General features: G+C 42.5%; 1 protein-coding gene across 5 annotated transcripts in view; it reads right to left on the bottom strand.

Annotated features, from left to right (window-relative positions):
- Nucleotides 1-4,010: 4,010 nt before the first annotated feature.
- The window catches only part of LOC100082244 (cytochrome b5 reductase 4), a 58,931-nt gene continuing 42,024 nt past the window's right edge, over nucleotides 4,011-20,917 (bottom strand). For all 5 annotated transcript variants that reach the window (XM_007670728.4, XM_029047280.2, XM_029047282.2 and 2 more), the window contains 6 exons: nucleotides 19,222-19,362; nucleotides 17,632-17,784; nucleotides 16,659-16,809; nucleotides 10,315-10,401; nucleotides 7,743-7,907; nucleotides 4,011-4,615 (listed from right to left, as the gene is read on the bottom strand). In XM_007670728.4, coding sequence (XP_007668918.2) covers nucleotides 4,561-4,615; nucleotides 7,743-7,907; nucleotides 10,315-10,401; nucleotides 16,659-16,809; nucleotides 17,632-17,784; nucleotides 19,222-19,362 — 752 coding nt within the window. In that variant the 3' untranslated portion in view covers nucleotides 4,011-4,560. The remainder of the gene's footprint in view (nucleotides 4,616-7,742; nucleotides 7,908-10,314; nucleotides 10,402-16,658; nucleotides 16,810-17,631; nucleotides 17,785-19,221; nucleotides 19,363-20,917) is intronic.

Below are 20,917 nucleotides of genomic sequence, written 5' to 3'. Positions count from 1 at the left end.
CAAGGAACTTACAGCTTAGAGGGGAAGATCGATTGATTGCTGTTGGCAGGTACTGGACGAAGCGCTTGGTGGAGTGCAAAAAGGTAGACACGATCTCTTTTCTGCCCCAGAAGCTCCAAATCTCCCACATGAACTGCGAAGTAAGCACTCAAATACGACTGAATGACGTACAGATTCATTCACCAGGGTTAACAGAAGAATGCAGTCAACGGGAAGGGATGAAATGGCTTAGCTGTCTTCACAGACGCAATTCCTTCCCTCCTCCACCAGTTGCCGGCTGAGGTAGCCGTAGCGGAGAGCGTGACGGGAGGATGAGAATTTGTATGTCATGAGGGATTGAAAACTGAATTCTAATAAAGGCCAAGCACTAGACTCCATGCCTCTGGGATTGGAGAGCTTGGAGAGCAGAGGGGAGGGGCACCACGGTTAAACTGGCAATCACAAGTCAAAACACACTCCTAGAATTGCTGGAAGAAAGTGTCCCTCATTTCCAGAATTAACTTTGCATATTTAGGTTGCCTGCAAGCCGTGGATGGCGGGGAACTGCGTTTCCGGAGCCTTGCCACAATTTGACGCTGCCCTTGGATCTCACCAAAATCAGAGATGACACATCCTTTTTTTTTAAAAAAAAAAGAGGCATTTTTTACGTGCTTACTATCTGTCAAACACTGTACTAAAGGCTGGGGTTGATAAGCGCTTAGAATAGTGCTCTGCACACATTAAGCACATAAACTTTCATTCAATCGTACTTACTGAATTGTCATAAACACCACTGATTGATTGTTCTACAGGGATAGCAACCTGATGCTGCTCTCCCCACATTCTGCGTGGTCTAGTAAAGAGTAGGAACCTGGGAGTCAGGAGGCATGGGTTCTAATTCTGGCTCCGGCACTTGCCTGCTGTGAACTCGAGCAAGTCACTTAACCGCTCTGTGCCTTAGTTTCCTCACCTGTAAAATGGGGAGGAAATACTTGTTCTCCCTCCCCCTTAGACTATGAGAACATTTGGGACAGGGACTATGATGTTTCTAGTGTATCTACCTCAATGCTTACTACAAGGCTTGACACAAGAGAAGCACTTAACTAATATCACAATTATTATTGCTTCCTCACTTCCCTACTTGACCACTTTCTTTTCTTTCTGCAACTCTGCCAGCAGTAGCACCTGATGAGGCTAGCGGTGTCTGTTATTTCTAGACTCACCTTGCTACCTCCTGAGGCAAATCCCACTGCTTCTAGAGATGCTCCCCAAGAGGAAACCTTGATTCTGGATTTGAGGCGGGAATGAGCCTGAAGAGAGTTCACGGAGTGCTCCGCCCTGGCTGACAGGAACAAAAAATAAAGTGGGGGGGGCCGATACAGTCAGGAAGGTGCTAGGCACAGAAGCAGTGTGGCTCAGTGGAAAGAGCCCACACTTGGGAGTCAGAGGTCGTGGATTTGTATCCTGTCTCTGCCACTTGTCAGCTGCGTGACTGTGGGCAAGTCACTTCACTGGGCCTCAGTTACCTCATCTGTAAAATGGGGATTAACTATGAGCCTCACATGGGACAACCTGATTACCCTAGATCTCCCCCAGTGCTTAGAACAGTACTTTGCACATAGTAAGCACTTAACAAATACCCACATTATTATCTGCTCCTGCCTCACAGACTAACCCACCTCTGGGAGCACAGCCCCAACCCTGCCCAGAAACAAATCCAGGAGAGGAAGGTGGCAGCCTTCTCCTCTCCAGGTTACCACAAGGCTGAAACCAACTTGCATTTTAAACTAACTTGCATTTTAACTAAATTCATCTTGGGCTGAGGATGATACTTTAGAGGAAAAAAAAGAATTTGAAATTCCTTCCTCAGATCTGATCTGTCCAGTCTTTTTTTCAATGGTATTTGTTAAGCACTTACTATGTGTGTGGCACTGTACTAAGCACTGGGGTAAACAAAAGCTAATCAGGATGGGCACAGTTCATGTCCCACATAGGACTCACAATGTCATTCCCATTTTACAGATGAGGGAACTGAGAAGTGAAGTGACTTGCCCACGGTCACACAATAGACAAGTGGCAGAGGATCTGTCTTTCCAAGACTTGGGGTCACAGGGGTTCTTGGAAGCTGGGTCGGCTGGCCTGTCCCAAATAATGATAATAATGGTAGTATTTGTTAAGCGCTTACTATGTGCCAAGTACTGTTCTAAGCACTAGGGTAATCAGGTTGTCCCACGTGGGACTCACAGTCTTAACTCCCATTTCACAGATGAGGTAACTGAGTCACAGAGATGTTAAGGGGCTTGACCAAGGTTACAAAGCAGACAAGTGGTCAAGCCAGGATTAGAACCCATGACCTCTAACTCCCAAGCCTGGGCTCTTCCCACTAAGCCAAGCTGCTGGTGTTTAGAGGAAGAGGGGCAGTGGGAAATAATAATTAAAAATAATAATAATGGTACTCATTAAGTGCTTACTATGTGCCAAGCACTGTTCTAAGCACTGGGGTATATATAATTCCTTAAACCCAGGTCATTCTGACTCCCAGGACTGGACTCTCTCCATTGGGCCACATTGCTTCTCAACCTACTCTCAGAAAGGTGATCAACCCTGGACAGTTTGCTAAGCACTGCGCACCAGTGTAGATTCAGTATAAGCAGATTGGGCTCAATCAGTTCCTAACCCATCTGGTGCTCATAGTACGAGTCCCAGTGTGAGCTGCATCTAGGGGGGCTTTCTGGGTCCCTCTTTGTGCCCCTCTGTGGGTGTGTATGTGTTAGTCTGCCCATGACTTTGGGTAATCCTGTGTGCCCACTTCCATCTCTCAACTGTTGAGGGGATTTCTACAAGCGCGTCCCCTAGATTATAAACTCGCTGTGGGCAGCGAACGTGTCTACCAACTCTGTTATAGTGTACACTCCCAAGCACTTAGTACAGTGGTCTGCACACAGTAAGCCCTCAATAAATATGATTGAGCACAGAGGTAAACTTGCAGAAATTCATTTATCTTTTCCAAAACCTGAAAAGTGACAACCACAAGTGGTGCCTGGAGATTTTTAAACTGGCTGAATAGCGTTTAAGAGGGTCTGATCCCACCTGTGGTTCTTTGCACACCGGTCCCGCGAGATCACCAAAACGATCGACGTTAGGACTGTGGAGATGGTTTCGAAGACTCTGCTCAAAAACTCATGGTCATCAATAACCCAGTCAGGATTTGAGCTGAGCCAAATAGGTAAGGGGAACCTATTAAGCCAATCAATCAGGATGTCTTCTGCGAGGCTAATTTCTTCCCTGTGTGTCTTTCTAATCACATACTTAAAGAATTTTGTGCAAATATCTTATTCCTCACAGGGGTGGAAAGAAACTCTCTCAGAAAAAAACAGGGAAGCACTACAGGGATTGTTTTACCCAGAGTTAGTTAAGATTGTAATCAATGAGTCAACTTTCATGCTTGGTATATGTAAAATATTAATTGCTGACAGATCCTGATGAGGCAGGAAGCCGGGCTAGCTTAGGAAAGAAGATGAAAAAAGAGGAATGAGAAAGGAGGGGAACAAAGAAGAAAAAAAGAGATGTTCAAAATACTAAAATTGCATTCTTTTTAATATTAGGTTTTTTCCATCTTGGGAGCTAAAAAAAAAAAGAAGATGAAAATTCATATATTCCTGAGTTCAACTTTAGAGGGTCTTGGTTTATTCAGGCAAGAGTTGCAAAAGGCCTCAGAGATATCTGGGACCATTTGAGAAGCATGTTCTTTAATGTGAGCCCAGTATGGCAATGGTGTGTTAACACAGTGCTTGCACCAAGTGGAAATTCTGGACACAAATTCAGCTTCACAAACACATACCTGCTCTCGAAGCTTCGCCTGACCCAACCTCGACGCTCTCGCCGTCCTCCCAGCAGGGCTTTGACTTGACTGCCGCACTGCTTCCTAACCCTGTTTCTCTCAGGAAAACAACAGTTCCCAAACCCCAAATGGTGACTCTCAGATCTTGGAGAAATACACCCTCACTGTTGAATATTCACTGACTGCTTCGTCTTTTAAAAAGCACTAATTTACCATTTTATTCTACTACGAATTGTCATTATGTACAAGAACTTGTTTCGATCACTTAAGAAATCAGAACATTCCATGTTTCAATAGCAATTACAAGAACATTAATGATCATTTCCTGAGGTAACTGTGCAATGTATAATTTAACCTGTATTGCTAATAAGACATTTTACAGTAACGAAGATGTAATAAAAGGGTTCATTTACCACACAACGGGTTGTAAAATACTAGCAAAGGGTGCTAATTGTATAACTGTGAGACAGTAATTTTAAACTGTGAGGAATAAACAACGATATCTAAAACAGTTCATTTGTTTACAAGATTAACTCATCCCTCTGATAGAAGCTATGAAATGACGCAAGGTGTAACACAGTACTAAATTATTTTACTCCAGTGAAAGGTGCGTGTATTTGAAGAAAGAAATGACTGGATTCAACATATGGCGTTCATACAAAAAAAAGTCTTTCTTAAAAAAGTTTCCACGATCATGAATGTAGATAAATCAATTTGATCAGATCGGTGATGGTCTTGTTTTATGCGGTAAAACTATGAAGCTCTTCTTTGGAATAATTAAGATCCTGTAGCAACCTAAAACAGAAAAACAAAGCGCAAATTCTTAGTGGAGATAATAACAGGGCAGAGACTGAGAAAAGGGAAGAGTTGACCCAGGATAATTACATCATTGCTCCAAGCCAGCCCTAATGGATTCAGTCTGGGTGGGTACTTAGGCAACCCAGTGCAAATACATTTAGAAAACCATTCACATTTGTCCTGGAGGAAAATAACGGCTTCCGCAATGACTAAACCTGGAATATCACATAATTTATCTACTTCTCATTCAATAACAGTTGGGGGGGTTGAATGTTTTCTGGGTATGAGGGATGCAAGGCATTACTAAAGCCAAGTGGAAAAATTGTCCCTAGATTGCCCACATGCTTCACGATGTCTTAATACTTAATTTCCGAAGGGTACTCTTAACAAGACAGAAAGAACAGCTGTTTTTTTTGCCTTATTTTGTCTTCACATTAACCATCTAAATACAAATTACTTGAAAACACTTAGGTGCAACATGTTTAATGCTAACACCCCACAATGATACACCATTTCATAAAGCAGAAAGCTTGGCTAAGTAAGTAAGGGGAATAGCTGCATTGACTCTCTACTTAGGAAAAGAAGCTAGGCATGTAGTGCACACTCCTACACAGCAAAATCTTTTGACCAACAGGAGTAAAACCCAGGTTGAAATCTGTACCAACAGAAACCATGGTGTATGTAGCGACTGTCAAATAGTTTGTTCTCACAATAAAAGAAAGCCTCTCCACCCCCATTCGCTTTCAAACACTCTTTTTATGGTGTTTGTTAAAACGATATGTGTCAGCTACTGCTCTAAGCCCTGGGATAAATACAAGCTATGTCCCACATGTTCGCTCACAGTTGAAATTCCCATTTTACAGATGAGGTAACTGAGGCACAGAAAAGTTGAGTGACTTGCCCAAAGTCACACTGCAGTGGAGGGGCCGGGATTAGAACCCAGGTTCCTCCGACTCCCAGGCCTGTTCTCTATCCTCTGGGCCACGCTGCTTCTCATGTTATAGTATTGACTTTGTGGGGTGGCTAAGGATACTCAGTTGACCTAAAGCAGACACATTCCCCGTCCACAATGAGCTTACAGTCTAGAGGGGGAGACAGACATTAATATAAATAAGTTGTAGATATGAACATAAGTGCTGTGGGGCTGGGAGGGGGGATGAATAAAGAGAGCAAGTCAGGGTGACGTAGAAAGTAGTGGAAGAAAAGGAAAGGAGGGCTTAGTCAGGGAAGGCCTCTTGAAGGAGATGTGCCTTTCATAAGGTTTTCAAGCGGGTGAGAGCAATTGTCTGCCAGATATGAAGAGGGAGGCCGTGCCAAGCCAGAGGCAGGATGTGAGTGAGAGGTCGGCGGCGAGATAAATGAGATCGAGGTACGGTGAGTAGGATGGCATTAGAGAAGCAAAACATGTGGGATGGGTTGTAGCACAAGAGTAGCAAGGTGAGGTAAGAGGAGCAAGGTGACTGAGTGCTTTGATGCCGACGGTAAGGAGTTTGATTCTATCTTAGTCTTTAGTGCAGTGCCTGGCACATAGTAAGCACTTACCAAATACCATTAAAAAACACTGCTATTTCTAATAACAACAATTATACTGGGGGAAGTTGGCAAGGACTATGTGCCAAGCATTGTACCAAGCAGTGAGGTAGGTATAAGATGATCAGGTAAGCCCGTCAATGGGCAGGGACTGTCTGTTGCCGAATTGTACATTCCAAGTGCTTAGTACATTGCTCTGCACACAGTAAGCGCTCAATAAATACTATTGAATGAATGAGAGGACAAGACCCACACAGGATTACACAGTCTAAGGAGGCATTTAATCCTCATTTTGCCTATGTGGCAAGTTGACTCAGCTTGAGGGCAAGGATTGAATTTTACTTCCATTGAATGTTCTCCTCAGGGCACTGGTACACTGCAGAGACTTCCAACAATATCGCTCAGTGACAGTCATCTTGGCTCTCGGATCCCAATTTTGCAAACTAAGAGCACACATTGAGCTTGAACCCCTACATATTCTTGACCCAGCTGAATCAAATCCAGAGAAACCCCACTAGCGGGTAAACCAGAAGACCAGGAACTTGGTAGTCAGAGAAGCCCATTTTCAGGGACAGGTATATTTCCAAATCCCTGTCGATATCACTCCTTGGCCCGTTTTCCATCTTAGCTTGAACAATTGAAATCCTCGCTTAGGTGGGAAAGGTTAAAGTGAGAATTTTGCTGAAAATCTCTAAATTCTTAGAGACTATTGAATTAAATTCAAATAAATGGGAAATTGAACTCGGAGAAAAACTGTTATAGAAAAAAAGGTCTTCCCACTTACTGGCTTCAATCTTCTATGCTCTTTGAAATGGGAAATAGATCACCTAAATGGAAATAACTCACAAAATGTTGCACATGAGAAGCAACATGTGCCAGTGCTGCCGCTGCTTGGTAATAATCCTAGCAAAGGTGTAGTGGGAAGAAAGACTGAAATGGAAAATGTGACTCTGACTTTACCTGGAAAGTTCCTTCAGCCAACTTTTCCCCCTTTCTCCTAACAACCTACTGAGTGTTGGTTGCAACTTATTCCATAGGGGCCGGCTGAAATGGGCAGAATCAGACTCCCTCCCCTTCCTGCCAAAGTGGCAAACTTTACCCCAGGGTCATCAATTTGGTGCTGACTTTGGAAGAACCTACCAGAGAGAAATGGGGGTGCAGGGGACGAGAGACAAGGGTCTTATTCCCCCAGTTGACCAACCTCAGGAATGAATGCACACATCACAATCTAATTTTTTTTTCTCCTCTTATTCCTTCAGATCTTCCATTCATAATGACAGGCTGCCTACTACAAATTTAGTGTGGTATTATATTAGTAAGCGGCATTACACTCAAGGGGAACGTAAAACAGCAGGAAGTACCATAATAATCCTCGAGCATTATCATTGTCTAGAGAGGTTAAATTTTACAGAAATAAAGTGGATCAGATTTCTCACTTGCTTGATGTAACATTCCCTGTTGCTTCCCTGAACCACAACCAATTCCTTATGAGGGCAAGAACACAGAGGAAAATAAAGGATGATCTCCAACTCCGATGCATCTCATACAGGCTTTTCCAACTGAAACCCAAACCAATTTCTATCCCCTAACTAACCTCATTCCTAGTTCCGTGAAAGGGGCCGGGCCGCAGATGCAGATGAGAACGTTGGACCCATCTTGGCTTCTTTTAACACAGTCAGATAGGAGAGTCGAGGAAATCCTCCCCTGTTGGCCTGACCATCCGCAGTGGGGTTCTGAGAGAATAAACTCCACTTCAAACCTGGAAAGAATCACAGATAAAACAGTGGCTTCTCCTGGAACTGGGGATTTCTTTTAGGCCGACAAGGAAGTGGCTAGAGCTGGTGTGGGCTAAACAGTTTCCGTGAGGCTCTTCTCTCTCATGGAAGATGAGAATTTCAGGACAGAGACCAGAATCCTTGCTCCAGCTTGGCGGGGCCAATCAGGAGAGGGACGGTGCTCATGAACAGAAAGCCTTGGAGATGAAGGGGCAGATGAGAATTCATGACATGCCCTGAGATTAGCAAGTGCATTCGTGCGACAAAGGGCAAGTTACACACACAGGTGGTTTGGAAAATGACTGTCTTTCAGCTATGACTTTTCTGCCACACCACATGCATGGTTCAGATCCTACCACCTGTAGGATCACCACCTCAATTTCAGAATTCAAACTGACTGGGCATTAACTTAAGGGGAGCTTAGGCGAAGACTAATGGATTGTACTGTACTCTCTCTTGTACTGTACAAAGAGTATATACTTAGTATAGTAATCTGTACATAGTAGGCACTCAATAAATACCACTAATTGACTGATCAAACCCCAGTCCTGCTTTTGGTCCCACTGTTCTAAGAACCAGGAGAACCCGATTCTCGTCTGGTTCCACCTGCAGTCTGCTAATGAGGCCGAAGACCACACGTGCTATTTGTCATTTATCTACAACTCTGCCCACTTTTTACTCACTTTTTGCGTTCTGCCCCAGGGGAACATGGCTGGCAGGGATGAGAGAAAGGTAATGGTACTGGGCAAGCCACTAGCACTATAGTCAATTCCTCAGTGTAGATTCTTGGTCCTGAGGTTTGTTCATCCTGGACAGAAGACTCCATCATAATTTGGTCGGACACTATTAGAAAGCCATCTCCAAAGAAATCTGGGCGGTGGGGCCAGTGGGCACGTTTTCATTAATCTATTTTTGTACACCGCAATGGAAAGTAGGGGTATGTGAAGCAAGGTTAATACAGTGCTCTGTGCACACAGTAAGAACTCAATAAATACCACTGCAATGGCCTTATTTTCTAACTCTTCAAAATTAAGCTTTAGAATCTGCTAAAAGGACCCCTTGCATAGTGGTATCTTAGTTGCAGAGTTCATGGGCTAATTAAAATTAAAACCGGAAGAGCAATAATAGCTCTGAATTACTACCCGGCACTGCATTCGGTAGTGAAAGCACAGCCGGTGCCATACTATCTCTATGCAGAGACACTCTGCTAATGTCAAAAATAATCACCCAATTAATGTCTACCTAGCCTCTCTGGCCCTACTTTCCGGCATTAAAATATAGCTTGGCTGAAATGGCAAGGATGTATGCCTTAATGTCTCAGTTCCCAGAAGCAGTAACAGGTGTCCATTCACTATTTTCCATTGCCTAATATCAGGTGTCAACTTTTTTTTTTTTCCTCCCCTAAGGAAAAATGGTTCAGAAGCTGTCAATAAACCAGGTCGCTGGCCTGGGCTCCTGTAGGGAACAGGGCTTCAAAATAGGGATGAGACCAAAATCCAATACACTGCAGACTAATGAATGATTCTACAGCTTTCACAAAGCCATCTACCCACCCTCACATAATAATCTGGCCATTTGGTACTGCCCCAACACTCCATTCCTAGGCTTATCATCTCCCCATAGATTCTTTCATTGTCCAGTCCTTGCACCTCCTCCCAGATCTGCCAGTCCCTCCGATTTCCTTACTCCTCCTCTCCTTTCTGTCTCCCTTCTTCCCTTGATTGTCCCTTTCTATGCCATCCTCCCTTTCTGAGTGCCTGGTTCTCTTACATTGCCCTCCTCTCACCACCTTGCTCCTGGTTTGTTTTGGCCCCTTCTTCTTTGGTTTCACTTTTCACCCCACTCCTGGATTTTTTTTTCCTGCCGTCCTTTGCTTTTCCTCTTTTCCTCCCTCCCTCCTGGGAAACACTGAAATAACAGCATGCTCTTAATGAAAATGCTAATGCCCTTAGTTCTTAGCTAATGCACATATCACAATGAACTTGCCTAAAGTACCACCCCGAACTTTTGAAACTAGAGGTGAAAGCTTAATGCCTAAGTTCCACAAATATAACTTTTAAGTTTTTGGAATGGAGATTATCAAATGATAGCTTATGCCTTCATTAATGATAATTTCATGCTTGCTTCCTTACATATACACACAAATCAAAACTAAAGTTGGAGAAGGTAATGAACATAATCATGTGGCACTATGCAAAAGCAGACTGCTAATAAAATACTGAACATCCTGACCTTACTTTCATTTTAGGGGGAAAAGAAGGTTTGTTTTCCTTTTAGAAGATTATCTGAAATGTTTTAATTTCTGTCCAAACACTCTGTTGTAAAATCAAGACTTTCATTACACAGGCTCAGAAAGCAAAAAACCCCAAAAAACTATCACTAGCTGAATACCTTTGATCGTTGAATGCTAATTGCTCCAATTGGCTTCTCCAAAGTATATCTCCTTCTGTTTTGTTGAAGAACAGCAGCTTCACTTTCCTAAAAATAATCATAGTTGACTCAAGTTAAAAGAAGTCCAGTGTCTACGCAGTTTTTAAACTGTGTGTGAACATGACCAGTTCAAATAAAAATTCAGGAAAAGTTTGCTATGTATTTTTGGTGACCAGAAAATATCCAGAGAAAAATGATATGCAGAATGCTAGTAAGAAAAGAAGCCGACACTCATGAGGAAGAATGATACATGAGCTAAGTCTGTAGTAAGTAGTAAGTACTGTAATAAGTAGAGTGATCCTGTACTGAATGGGGAAGGTTAGAGGTGGTTCACTGGATAGGTATGTGTCATTCCTACAATATGACTTGATTTTTTTGGAGGTGATACTGATTATACTTGAGCCATTTAGAAACTCTACAAGACCAAATGCACTTTGAAAGGATTCTTTGGTTCTAACAGACACTGTGAGAAACAAAACCCCATAGGTTAAAGTCAGATATCTTAGCGTCACTGGCTGAGGAATTATCCCAAAGAGATGCAGAATGTGTTTTGTGACCTTGGGTGAGTCACTTAACCTCTCTGGAGCTCAGCTCCTCATCGGTAAAATGTGAATTAGATTGGTAGCCCAATGTGGAACTATGTTCAAACTGTTCCAGACCCTTAAAAATAGTAAGCTATTATGAAAGGTCACATATATGCCACCAGAATGACATATTTTTAAGAACTTTTCATGTCCAGAATGTTTAGTGCCGAAAGTCTGTTAAATAAATAGAATGAGAAGCGTATGATTTTTGGCACAAAGCTCTTCCCACTACAATAACAACTCACCTGGACATCTAGTCGGACTGATTTGGAGGGGAAGCTCCAATTTAAAGTCACTTACTACCGCGAAGAAGATGGCAGTGGTAAATCACTTGCGTATTTTTACTAAGAAAACTCTTAGGCTACACTACCAGAATGTTTGCAGATGCAGAGCAAGGCATTCTGGGAGAGATGTGTCCGTGGTGTTGCTATGGGTCGGAAATGATTCGACGGCAAAAGACAAGATAGTACCATTAAGCCCAAAGCAAATTGGGGAAACAAAGACCATAAAAGAGGGGGCCTCAGAATGGGAGCAAACGTGCCGAAGAAGACCATGCTCAGCAACCCATCCTTTAGAGGAAGCCCTAGTGAAAGGCTTCCTTTTTCTCTGAAGCAGCAATTGAATCTTAGCAACCACTGCAGCAAGAGGTGGCCTACTATATCAAATTAAACACGGCTTGCAGTGCTACTATTCCTGGCCAGGGCTTGCGAGTGGATGACCATGAATTATTGAATGAATCTTATAAGAACAGGGCACTCCGTAAAATATAGAACAAGGTCCTTACCTAGAGGAATTTTCTATCCAAGCCAGGCAAATACCGAATGACAGATAACAATCAAAATGCTAATGAGAGCCAATATCATCGCCCACAGCAGGCATGAAAAAAGACCAGACAGTAAAACATTACAACAAATTGCTAACCCGGTCAGGCAAATGGCTGAGATAATCCTATCAAAGGAAGCCATGCTAGAAGCAAAAGGTGCACAGTCCCTACTAATTAGGCAGTGGAAATTAAAATGTACACAGTGAAATGTTTAGCATTTATAGAAAACCAAGCTCTTATCAAGAGTAAATCCAGTTGTTTGATATGGTAAACTTTTTTAAAAAAAATATTTAAAAATACTCTTGTGTTTCAAATTAGCAACAAAGGTTTAGAACTCCATTTTCAGGTTCTCCTTTGGAGCACCAGGACAGACAAGCCCTTTCCAATTTATACTGAGCGGCAGCATTTGAAATTTTGTCAGAAAGATATCCTGGAATGAATCAAGCTCTCTCTCTCCCTACAATTTCAGTCTGATTACTGCAATATAAGCGGAAAACTTGCAGAAGAAAAAGGCAGAAATTTTCAGCATTACAGTTTTTTGGTGGCAACCTAGCCCCAAACACCCTGCATCCAATTGACTTAGCAGAGATGAATGAAAGACATTAAGAATGAAGATGGGGAATTGAGAATAACAAATCTAGAATTCAATTTCACAAAAAAAGTCTTTTATCATTAGTGAAACCAGGCAATTACCCCATTCAGAAATGCTGCCATCATTTCTTTCTGGTAAAAATGTAAATTCAGAAAAAGGTGAATTTAGAAAAGCCTTTGTACAAAGTGTCTACCACTGCATTTGAGAGAAAAACAAATTGCCTCTGCATCCATAAGTTTGCATATCAATATGCCAGACTAAGCTTAGGCTTAGGGTCACATACCCTACTCTGCAGCCAAAATTCAGTTCCCAGTCAAAGGATAGATGGAGCTGCAAACATCTGGAGTGATCACCGAGGATGAAAAACTACCTGACAAAGAAGCCAGGCCAAACACAAAAGAAATGTAGTTACAGTGTTTTTGCTGAGCCTTTTCTAGAATGCTCTTTGTAAGGTTATTTATATAGCCCAGGACGACGGATAGAGAAAGGAGCTCAAATGGTGTTTTGCAGTACCTGGGGCTTTCAATTATCCTTGCTACCCCAACCATCATGGCCATCAGCAGGCTTCTACTGCCCACGGCAGGGTCTGATGCACTGAAGTGGGGGCCGAGGTCCTCCAGGGAGACTTAATTGCAGTTGCCAATACAAAGAACTGAAGAGGTGGAAAACACCCTCAGCTAAATGCTTCTTTTGGGTTTTCTAATACTGTTAAGTTTCTACATCTTCCTATTGGTCAAGGTAATTATTCTACAGTTCTTAATAATTGTTGCTATTTATCAAGATTTACCTAATAATAACAACTGTAACATTAGTTAAGCACTTACTATGTGCTGAGCAGTATATTAAGTACCGGGATACAAGTTGATTAGGTTGGACACAGTCCCTGTCCCACTTAGGGCTCACAGTCAGTCTCAACCCTCATTTTACAGATGAGGTAACTGAGGCACAGAGAAATAAAGTGATTTGCCCAAGGTCACAAAGTAGGCAAGTGGCAGAGCCGGGATTGGAATTTAGGTCCTTCTGACTCCCAGGCCTGTGCTCTATCCACTAGACCAAGCTGCTTAGTATCCACAGGCTGAAACTGTTTGATGTCTACTACATTTGGAGAGAGGTTACTCAGGGGAAATATTCACCGGGACCCAAATCTCCCCAGAGCAGAGCAACTCTCCTGTCCTCCCTCCCCCTCCAGCAGACCAATTCGTGGGGGTATGTGCTGCTAATTTTACCACAGAGTCTAGAAGTGCAGCAAAATCAAGGGCTAGAAAGTTAAAGAGTGCTTTATTTTATGAAATCATTACTGATTTTATTTTTGCTTTGTTTATTTCATCACCTCAAGAGCATGAGATCCAATAACACTGCCCAAGTCAAATAAGCCAGAGTCAGTGTAGTCTGGCATATCTTTGTGTGGGGAAATAAATTGGTAAAGTTTACCCATGCACATGAATGACTCAGTGCTGGATACTTGGGACCATGCTGTGACTGGAACATTGTTTCCTATCACTTCCCAGGCATTGCCTGGCTCAATGCTGGGTCCAAGGAAGAATGTGGATTAAAATCTCCTCTGGGTTCCATTTCGGTGACGCCACAGCTCCATCACAAGCCCCACATCATCCCAAAAGGAGGCGGCCCTCAGCATGTTCACAGCCATTTAATGTCCCTAAGGACATAAAGACATTGCCACCTTTGGTTCTGGTCCCCAGAATGTTCTCTACATTTTCTTCCTAGTTGTAATAATGGTAACTGTGATATTTCTTGCATTTATTATGTACTAACTGCGCCAGATACAATACAATCAGAGCAGACATGGTCCCTGTCCCACTTGGGGCTCAGGGTCTAAGGGAGAGGGGAGAATAGGTATTTATTCCCCAGTTTTTAAATAAGGAAACTGAGGTACTGACAAGATAAGTAATTTGCCATGGAGTCACAGCGGGGATTAAGACAAGGATTAAGACTGTGAGCCCTACGTGGGACAGGGGCTGTCCCCAACCTGATTAGCTTGAATCTATCTATGCAGTGCCTGGCACATAATAAGCACTTAACCAAATAACATTACAAAACAAAAAAAAAAAAATACCACTATAAAGCATCTGATATTTACCCCATCCACTTGGGTACATATCCTTACACTCTACCATGTCTTCCCCTCTAGACTAGATGCTTAAAAAAAAAAAAAAAAGATTATGGTATTTGTTAAGCATGTGTGTTCAACACTGTTCTAAACACTGGAGTAGATATGAGTTAATTAGGTTGGACACAATCCCTGTTCTGCAAGAGGTTCACAATCTAAGTAGGAGGGAAAATATGGAGAATTCTGTGGACCGGGGCTGTCTTAATTCATTCGATCATATTTATTGAGTGCTGACTGTGTACAAAGCACCATACTAAGAGCTTGGGAGAGTATAATACAACTGACACATTCCCCTGCCCAAAATGAGCTCACAATCTGTGGGACAAGCTCACAATCTTCCAACTTTATTGTACTGTCCTTTCCCAAGCAAAGAATGGTGCTCTGCACAGAGTCAGCACTCAATAAATACCACTGATTAGTCTCATCCTCTCCTGGCTCACCTCGGGTTCTACCTCCAGTCACTAGTACAATTCTCTAACGGCTCCTGGGATCACTGAGGCTGGAAATAGACTGTGCAGGACTCCTAATAATGGGACTCTGGGTCATCTCCTCTACCAGAAGCTTTGCTCAGGAACTGGACACAAAAATCTGCCAGGACCTCGCCTTCGAGGTAGTCTGACCCTGAACAATCAATTGTTCAATAGTATTTACTGAGTGACTACTATGTGAAGAATACTGTGCTAGCTTGGGAGACAATAAAATAGGCAGGACTCCTGCCCATTAGGAGCTTGCAAGCTAGATATCATGCACATAGCACCTCATCCTGCCCTTCAGTATTATCACCACATTGACTTTGCAGTGTTAAACTGCTCTGCACATGCCAAAGTTTCTTCCTTCTATTTCAGAAATCTAGGATTTCTAAACTTTACTTCAGAGAAAGCTACTTCCTTGTCAATGTCTTGAAATTAGTGAATAACAATAAACTCAAGTGAGAAGAGGAAGTCCTCCTGCTGATTCCTCCCTCTTCATGAGAACAGGAAAATAAAGTTCTCAAGTCAGAAGTGGGCCTTCATAGAGGGGTTTAGAGGCATTTTATTTTGAACAGGTTATTCATTTTTACAAAAATAACACTGCTGAGGGAATTTCTACTGGGCCTGAAAATTGCCCACTGAAGTGGTGCTTGTTAAAATTGCAGTCAGCAGGGAGGTCATTTTTAGATCACTTTATTCTCACCTGTTCATGTCCTCTGGGGGGCTTATAGTTTTCAGGCCAAGAGCAATGAAGGAGATGTAAGACAAAAAGAGAAGGAAGGCCACATAGAGGAAAGAAGACCCTTCTATCCAACACCAACCCTGTTTTTCAGAATACATTCAAGGAAGCAGCATGGTCTAGTGGATAGAGCACGGGCCCAAGAGTCAGAAGGACTTGGGTTATAATCCTGACTCCGCCACAAGTCTGCTGTGAGATCTTGGGCAAGTGATTTAACTTCTCTGTGACTCAGTTTCCTCATCTGCTAAAAAGATACCTGTTCCCCCTTCTATTTACACTGTGAGCCCCATGTGGGATTTGAACATGAGCTGGGCTAAGGTTCAGGTAATCAGCAGGTGAGCAGCCAGCAGACCTTGAAGCTGCTGTTACAGGGAAGAATGGTGGCTAATCAGAGAGCAGAACACTAATTAACAGTACACCTACCTGGGTGTCCAAGACAGTCCTGCTAGGATACCAGGAGAGCGATGACTTTACCTCCTCCCTCCCATCAGCCCCGGGAGAATTTACACAGTTTGGGTCTGTGAAATGCCTTCCTCACGTGTCAAAAGCTCAGAGTTTTCAGATATCTCACAGGTGCTAGCTCCCAAGAATATTGGGTTTTTGGAGGCAATACTGTACTAATAATGTTGGTATTTGTTAAGCGCTTACTATGTGCAGAGCACTGTTCTAAGCGCTGGGGTAGACACAGGGGAATCAGGTTGTCCCACGTGGGGCTCACAGTCTTAATCCCCATTTTACAGATGAGGTAACTGAGGCACAGAGAAGCTAAGTGACTTGCCCACAGTCACACAGCTGACAAGTGGCAGAGCGGGGATTCGAACCCATGACCTCTGACTCCAAAGCCCGTGCTACCATTATTACCATGGAATTTACATATAGCCTTTCTGTTGGAAAACTCAAAACATTTTCACATAAATCATTTATCTACACAAAATAAAATTTTATGTTTTTGGATTATACTCTACGTACCTGAGACTGGTAATATTAGTCAAAGCATAATTTAGTAGTTTAACCATTGGGGTGAAGCCTGTTCCAGCTGCCAATAAAAAGAGATCTTCTATTGCTTGAAGCTGAGACTTTTTAAAATTGCCTTCAGGACTGCTCACAGAAACATAATCTCCTAAACAATGAAATTAAACACATCAGAAAACCCTAAAAGTGAAAAAAATGAAAAAAAATCTTAATAATTCCTCCCACACTCCTCTCATCTAGATTTTTTTCAAAAGATACTTTCAGTATGAAAAGATTAACACTGTCACACTAGATTATCAAAATAATGGCGGAGAGAGGTAATCTAGGTAATTGAAATCCTCACAATACCCAAAAATGTCACTTTATCAGTAGTTTCAATAACAGTATGTATAGATACAGATCTATAAATTATAAATTATATATTGCAAATTATTTATTTATATTTATGTCCGTCTCCTTCTTTAGACTGTAAGCTCCTCATGGGCAGGGATCACGCCTACCAATTCTGCTGTACTGTACTCTCCCAATGCTTAGTACAGTGCTCTGCACACTACAGACTATCAAATAGAGACCTTTCGGGAGGCTGGACCAGGGTTTCTTCCTTTATTAGACCCTAGAAGACTCCACCATCCCTAGTGTGGAAAGAAATTGGAAACTGCTGTCATTTGATTCAATCCCACCACTGGTCATCTTTAATAAACTGAAGTGCCTTTAGTTTTCAATATCACATTAAGTGTCTTTAATTTTCAAGTTTCAGGTGTTCAGAAAAAGGCCTGGAACTTTGGCAAAATTTATGGTGCTTATAGGGGCTTGCAGGAGTGGTAGGGGTGGAGACAAAATAAAATGAAAGAGAATGAACAAACTGAACTGTAGGGGATAACCGAAACTAAAATTCCAAACCAATGGCAAGGAAACAAATTACAAAGGGCAACTGCTATACAAAGCCCTTAGGCAACATGCAAATGCTTACCAATCTGAAGATGATCCAGCTGTGGTGTGAAAAGTCCACTGGGGTAGATTTTAATCATAAAATATATGTATTTGTTATAAGGATGACAGGGATCCGGGAAGTCTGATGGCAAGGAACCTGACACGGGTGTATACGGCTTCACTATTTCTGTGCCTGAAACCAGCAAAAACCAAAGAAACCTCAGCTCTAAAAACTGAAAATGAAGAAACTTTCCTAAACCTGGTTAATTTCACAAATTACACAAGAGGATGCCAGAGTACATTTAATTATTCCCATGGCAAAGCACGTGTGGATCACCAGGTAGATAAGGCCACACCTTACCCACCATTTAGATGCTTTTTTTGGACTATTTTGGGACGGCCTGAATTTTGGCCCATAAAATGGACAGTTCCATTATCTGGGGTGTGTGTGGGGGTGGGGGTGTGTATGTGGAGGGGTGTGTGTGTGTGTGTGTGTGTGTGTGTGTGTGTGAGAGAGAGAGAGAGAGAGAGAGAGAGAGAGAGATTGATTCTGTCTTACTTTCTCAGTATGTTTCTTCAAGTGCCTAGTATACACTAAAGCCTCACAGTTACTGATATTTTACAGGTCAAATCTTTAAATTTCTTAACAAATCAATACTTTGCCAGACCCCTCCCCTTTACAAATGCTACTATTTACAAAAAGAATAGCACTGTCATGAAAAATAAAACAATGAAAAAAGACCATTAGGATTCCCTGCATCCAAAAGCCATCTCTTCCTGGCCACTGGAAATGCAATAGATCTTGAAGTTCTACTGTCACTAACCACCATGAGACAAAATAAAAAACCCAAAGGGCAAGCATCGTGGTAACACGCCACTTGCCTGAAATCACTACTCCAGTACAAGCTACCAAAGTAAGCAGTATGGTATATTGGATCGAGCACAGGTCTGGGACTCTTAAGGTCATGAGTTCAAATATTGGCTCCGCCACTTGTCTACTGTGTGACCTTAGGCAAACCACTTAACGTCTTTGGGCCTCAGTGATCTCATCTTTAAAATGAGGACTGAAACTGTGAACCCCATGTGGGGCAGGGACTGTGTCCAACTCAATTTGCTTGTATCCATCCCGACTCGTAGTACAGTGCCTGGAACACAGTAAGCGCTTAACAAATACCGCAATCATCATCATCATCACGTTGGAAACTGGGGCCAGGAAGGGTCATTTTTCAGTGATGTATTTCCAACATGCACGGCACAAAAGGATGCAGGGAACAATATCTCATAATGCTTAGTCTCTGCCAATTACGTTGTCAATTTAACTTCCCAGAGCTTGACAAACTCTGACCTAAATAACACCGTGACAGGCATTACGATAGCAAATCCAGCAAAGGATTGGTCTTTTCATGTGTGCAGAAAGGAAGAAACAGTCAGTCCTGCATTGCTCTTTTCATCCTCACTGAACACACGGGTAACAGTCATAATCGACAGCAGCACCTAACCATCATAAAAGGCAGATTTTTTTGAAACTGAAGATCAAAACTGAGTTCACCTTCTGCTCGATGCTTAGAAGATGAAAGTATTTTTCTTAAAAAACAAAAACACCACTCTTGATTGCTTCTGTTCAACTTACCTGCGATAGTTTGCTTGAGGTAAATGTGCTGCCCTAAAGGCACCTGAAGATGAGAACTTGGAGGCAGCATTAAGCAGAAAAGTTTGGTATCATGGGTGACATCTGTCTTAGAAATCAGCTGGCATTTTCGATAGAACGATCCTAGAAAAATGGATGGTTTTATTTATTTCTGAATTACTCAAATAAGTAATCATCTTCTGATCTACTGGGTAAAAACAACTTCTACTAGGAAGTACAGAGGGTAAAAACAACAATTATTAGGAAATGCGGAGGGTGGTCTAATGGATGCAGCCCAGGCCTGGGACCTGGGTTCCAATTCTGCCCCTGCCACTTGTCTTCTGGGTGATCTTGGGCAACTCAGCTTCTCTATGCCTCAGTTTCCTCATCTGTAAAATGGGGACTAAAAGCTGTTCTCCCCTCTGCTTACACTGTGAATCCCATATGGGCAGGGGATTGAGTCCAACTGAATATCTACCCTAGCTCTCAGTACAGTTCTTGGCACAAATTGCTTAACAAACGCCTTATCAGATATACCTCTACTTAAGCACCCTGTACAGTGCTAAACATCCAGTGGAAATTCAAACAATTGGTCTAAACAGCTACTGAAACCCTCAGTTGGGGGATTTTAGAGTGAGAGTAGAGGAGTGGATAATCCTGACCCCGCCACTTCTCTTCTGAGAGACCCTAGGCAAGTCACTTTACTTCTTTGTGCCTCAGTTGTCTTATCTGCACAATGGGGATTAACACTGTGAGCCCCAAGTGGGACACGGACAGCGTCCAACCTGACTAGTTTGTATCTACCCAGCACTTGCTACAGTGCTTGAGACCTAGTAAACATTTAACAAATACCATTAATGTATTTGTATTTTTTCCTTTGTAATATATAACTGACAATCTCTGCAGTCTACTCTGGATCAAGATATATATCGTTAGTAAATAGTGATAGAAGCATTTTTAGAATGAGAGCCTGTTATTGGGCAGGGACTGTCTCTATCTGTTGCTGAATTGTACATTCCAAGTGCTTAGTACATTGCTCTGCACACAGTAAGCGCTCAATAAATATGATTGAATGAATGTAACACCCACAGTATTTTTACAAAAAACATGGCTCTGCAGCAACTGCCTCAAATGTAAGGGCCCAGATGTACTGGTACTCAAACAGGATGATTTTCATATCTAGTTGAGGTCCATGAACAATCACAAATTTGTGTGTTTCTCCCATCTGTGGCTTATTTTGCCTTCCTAGTCATAGCTGGCTTGTCCCACTAGCTCAGCCCACCTCTCTACAACTTCCCACCTGGCCTTGGCTCTGGTCTACCTTTCTCTGGGTGGCCTCAGCTCTCTCCAATCCTTCTAATTCTCTCTTCCCCACTTTCCTTGCCTCCATTTCTCTCCTCCCACTCTTTCTTCCTTCCAGGTCTTCTGTTTGGGCATCCACCTCTCCCTTTCTGCCCCTCCAGATCATAAGCTCCTTGAGGGACTGCGTCTTTTGTGTCTACTAAGTACCTTATGTTTCATATGATGGGCGCCCAATAAAAACTCCTGAATATGACTTCTTTTCCTACCTGACTGATTTCTACCTGGGTCCCTGAGTACCTAACAAAGGATCTGCCAATAGATTCTTAAATCCTATTATTTATTTGGATGTGCAAGAAACTAAATACTTGGGAATGAAACTGAGCACACTTAGAAAAAC

Source organism: Ornithorhynchus anatinus, chromosome 19 (genome assembly GCF_004115215.2).
Source record: "Ornithorhynchus anatinus isolate Pmale09 chromosome 19, mOrnAna1.pri.v4, whole genome shotgun sequence".
Lineage (NCBI taxonomy): Eukaryota > Metazoa > Chordata > Mammalia > Monotremata > Ornithorhynchidae > Ornithorhynchus > Ornithorhynchus anatinus.
The sequence above is the reverse complement of the archived record's forward strand: the minus strand, read 5'-3'. Positions and strand labels throughout refer to the sequence as shown.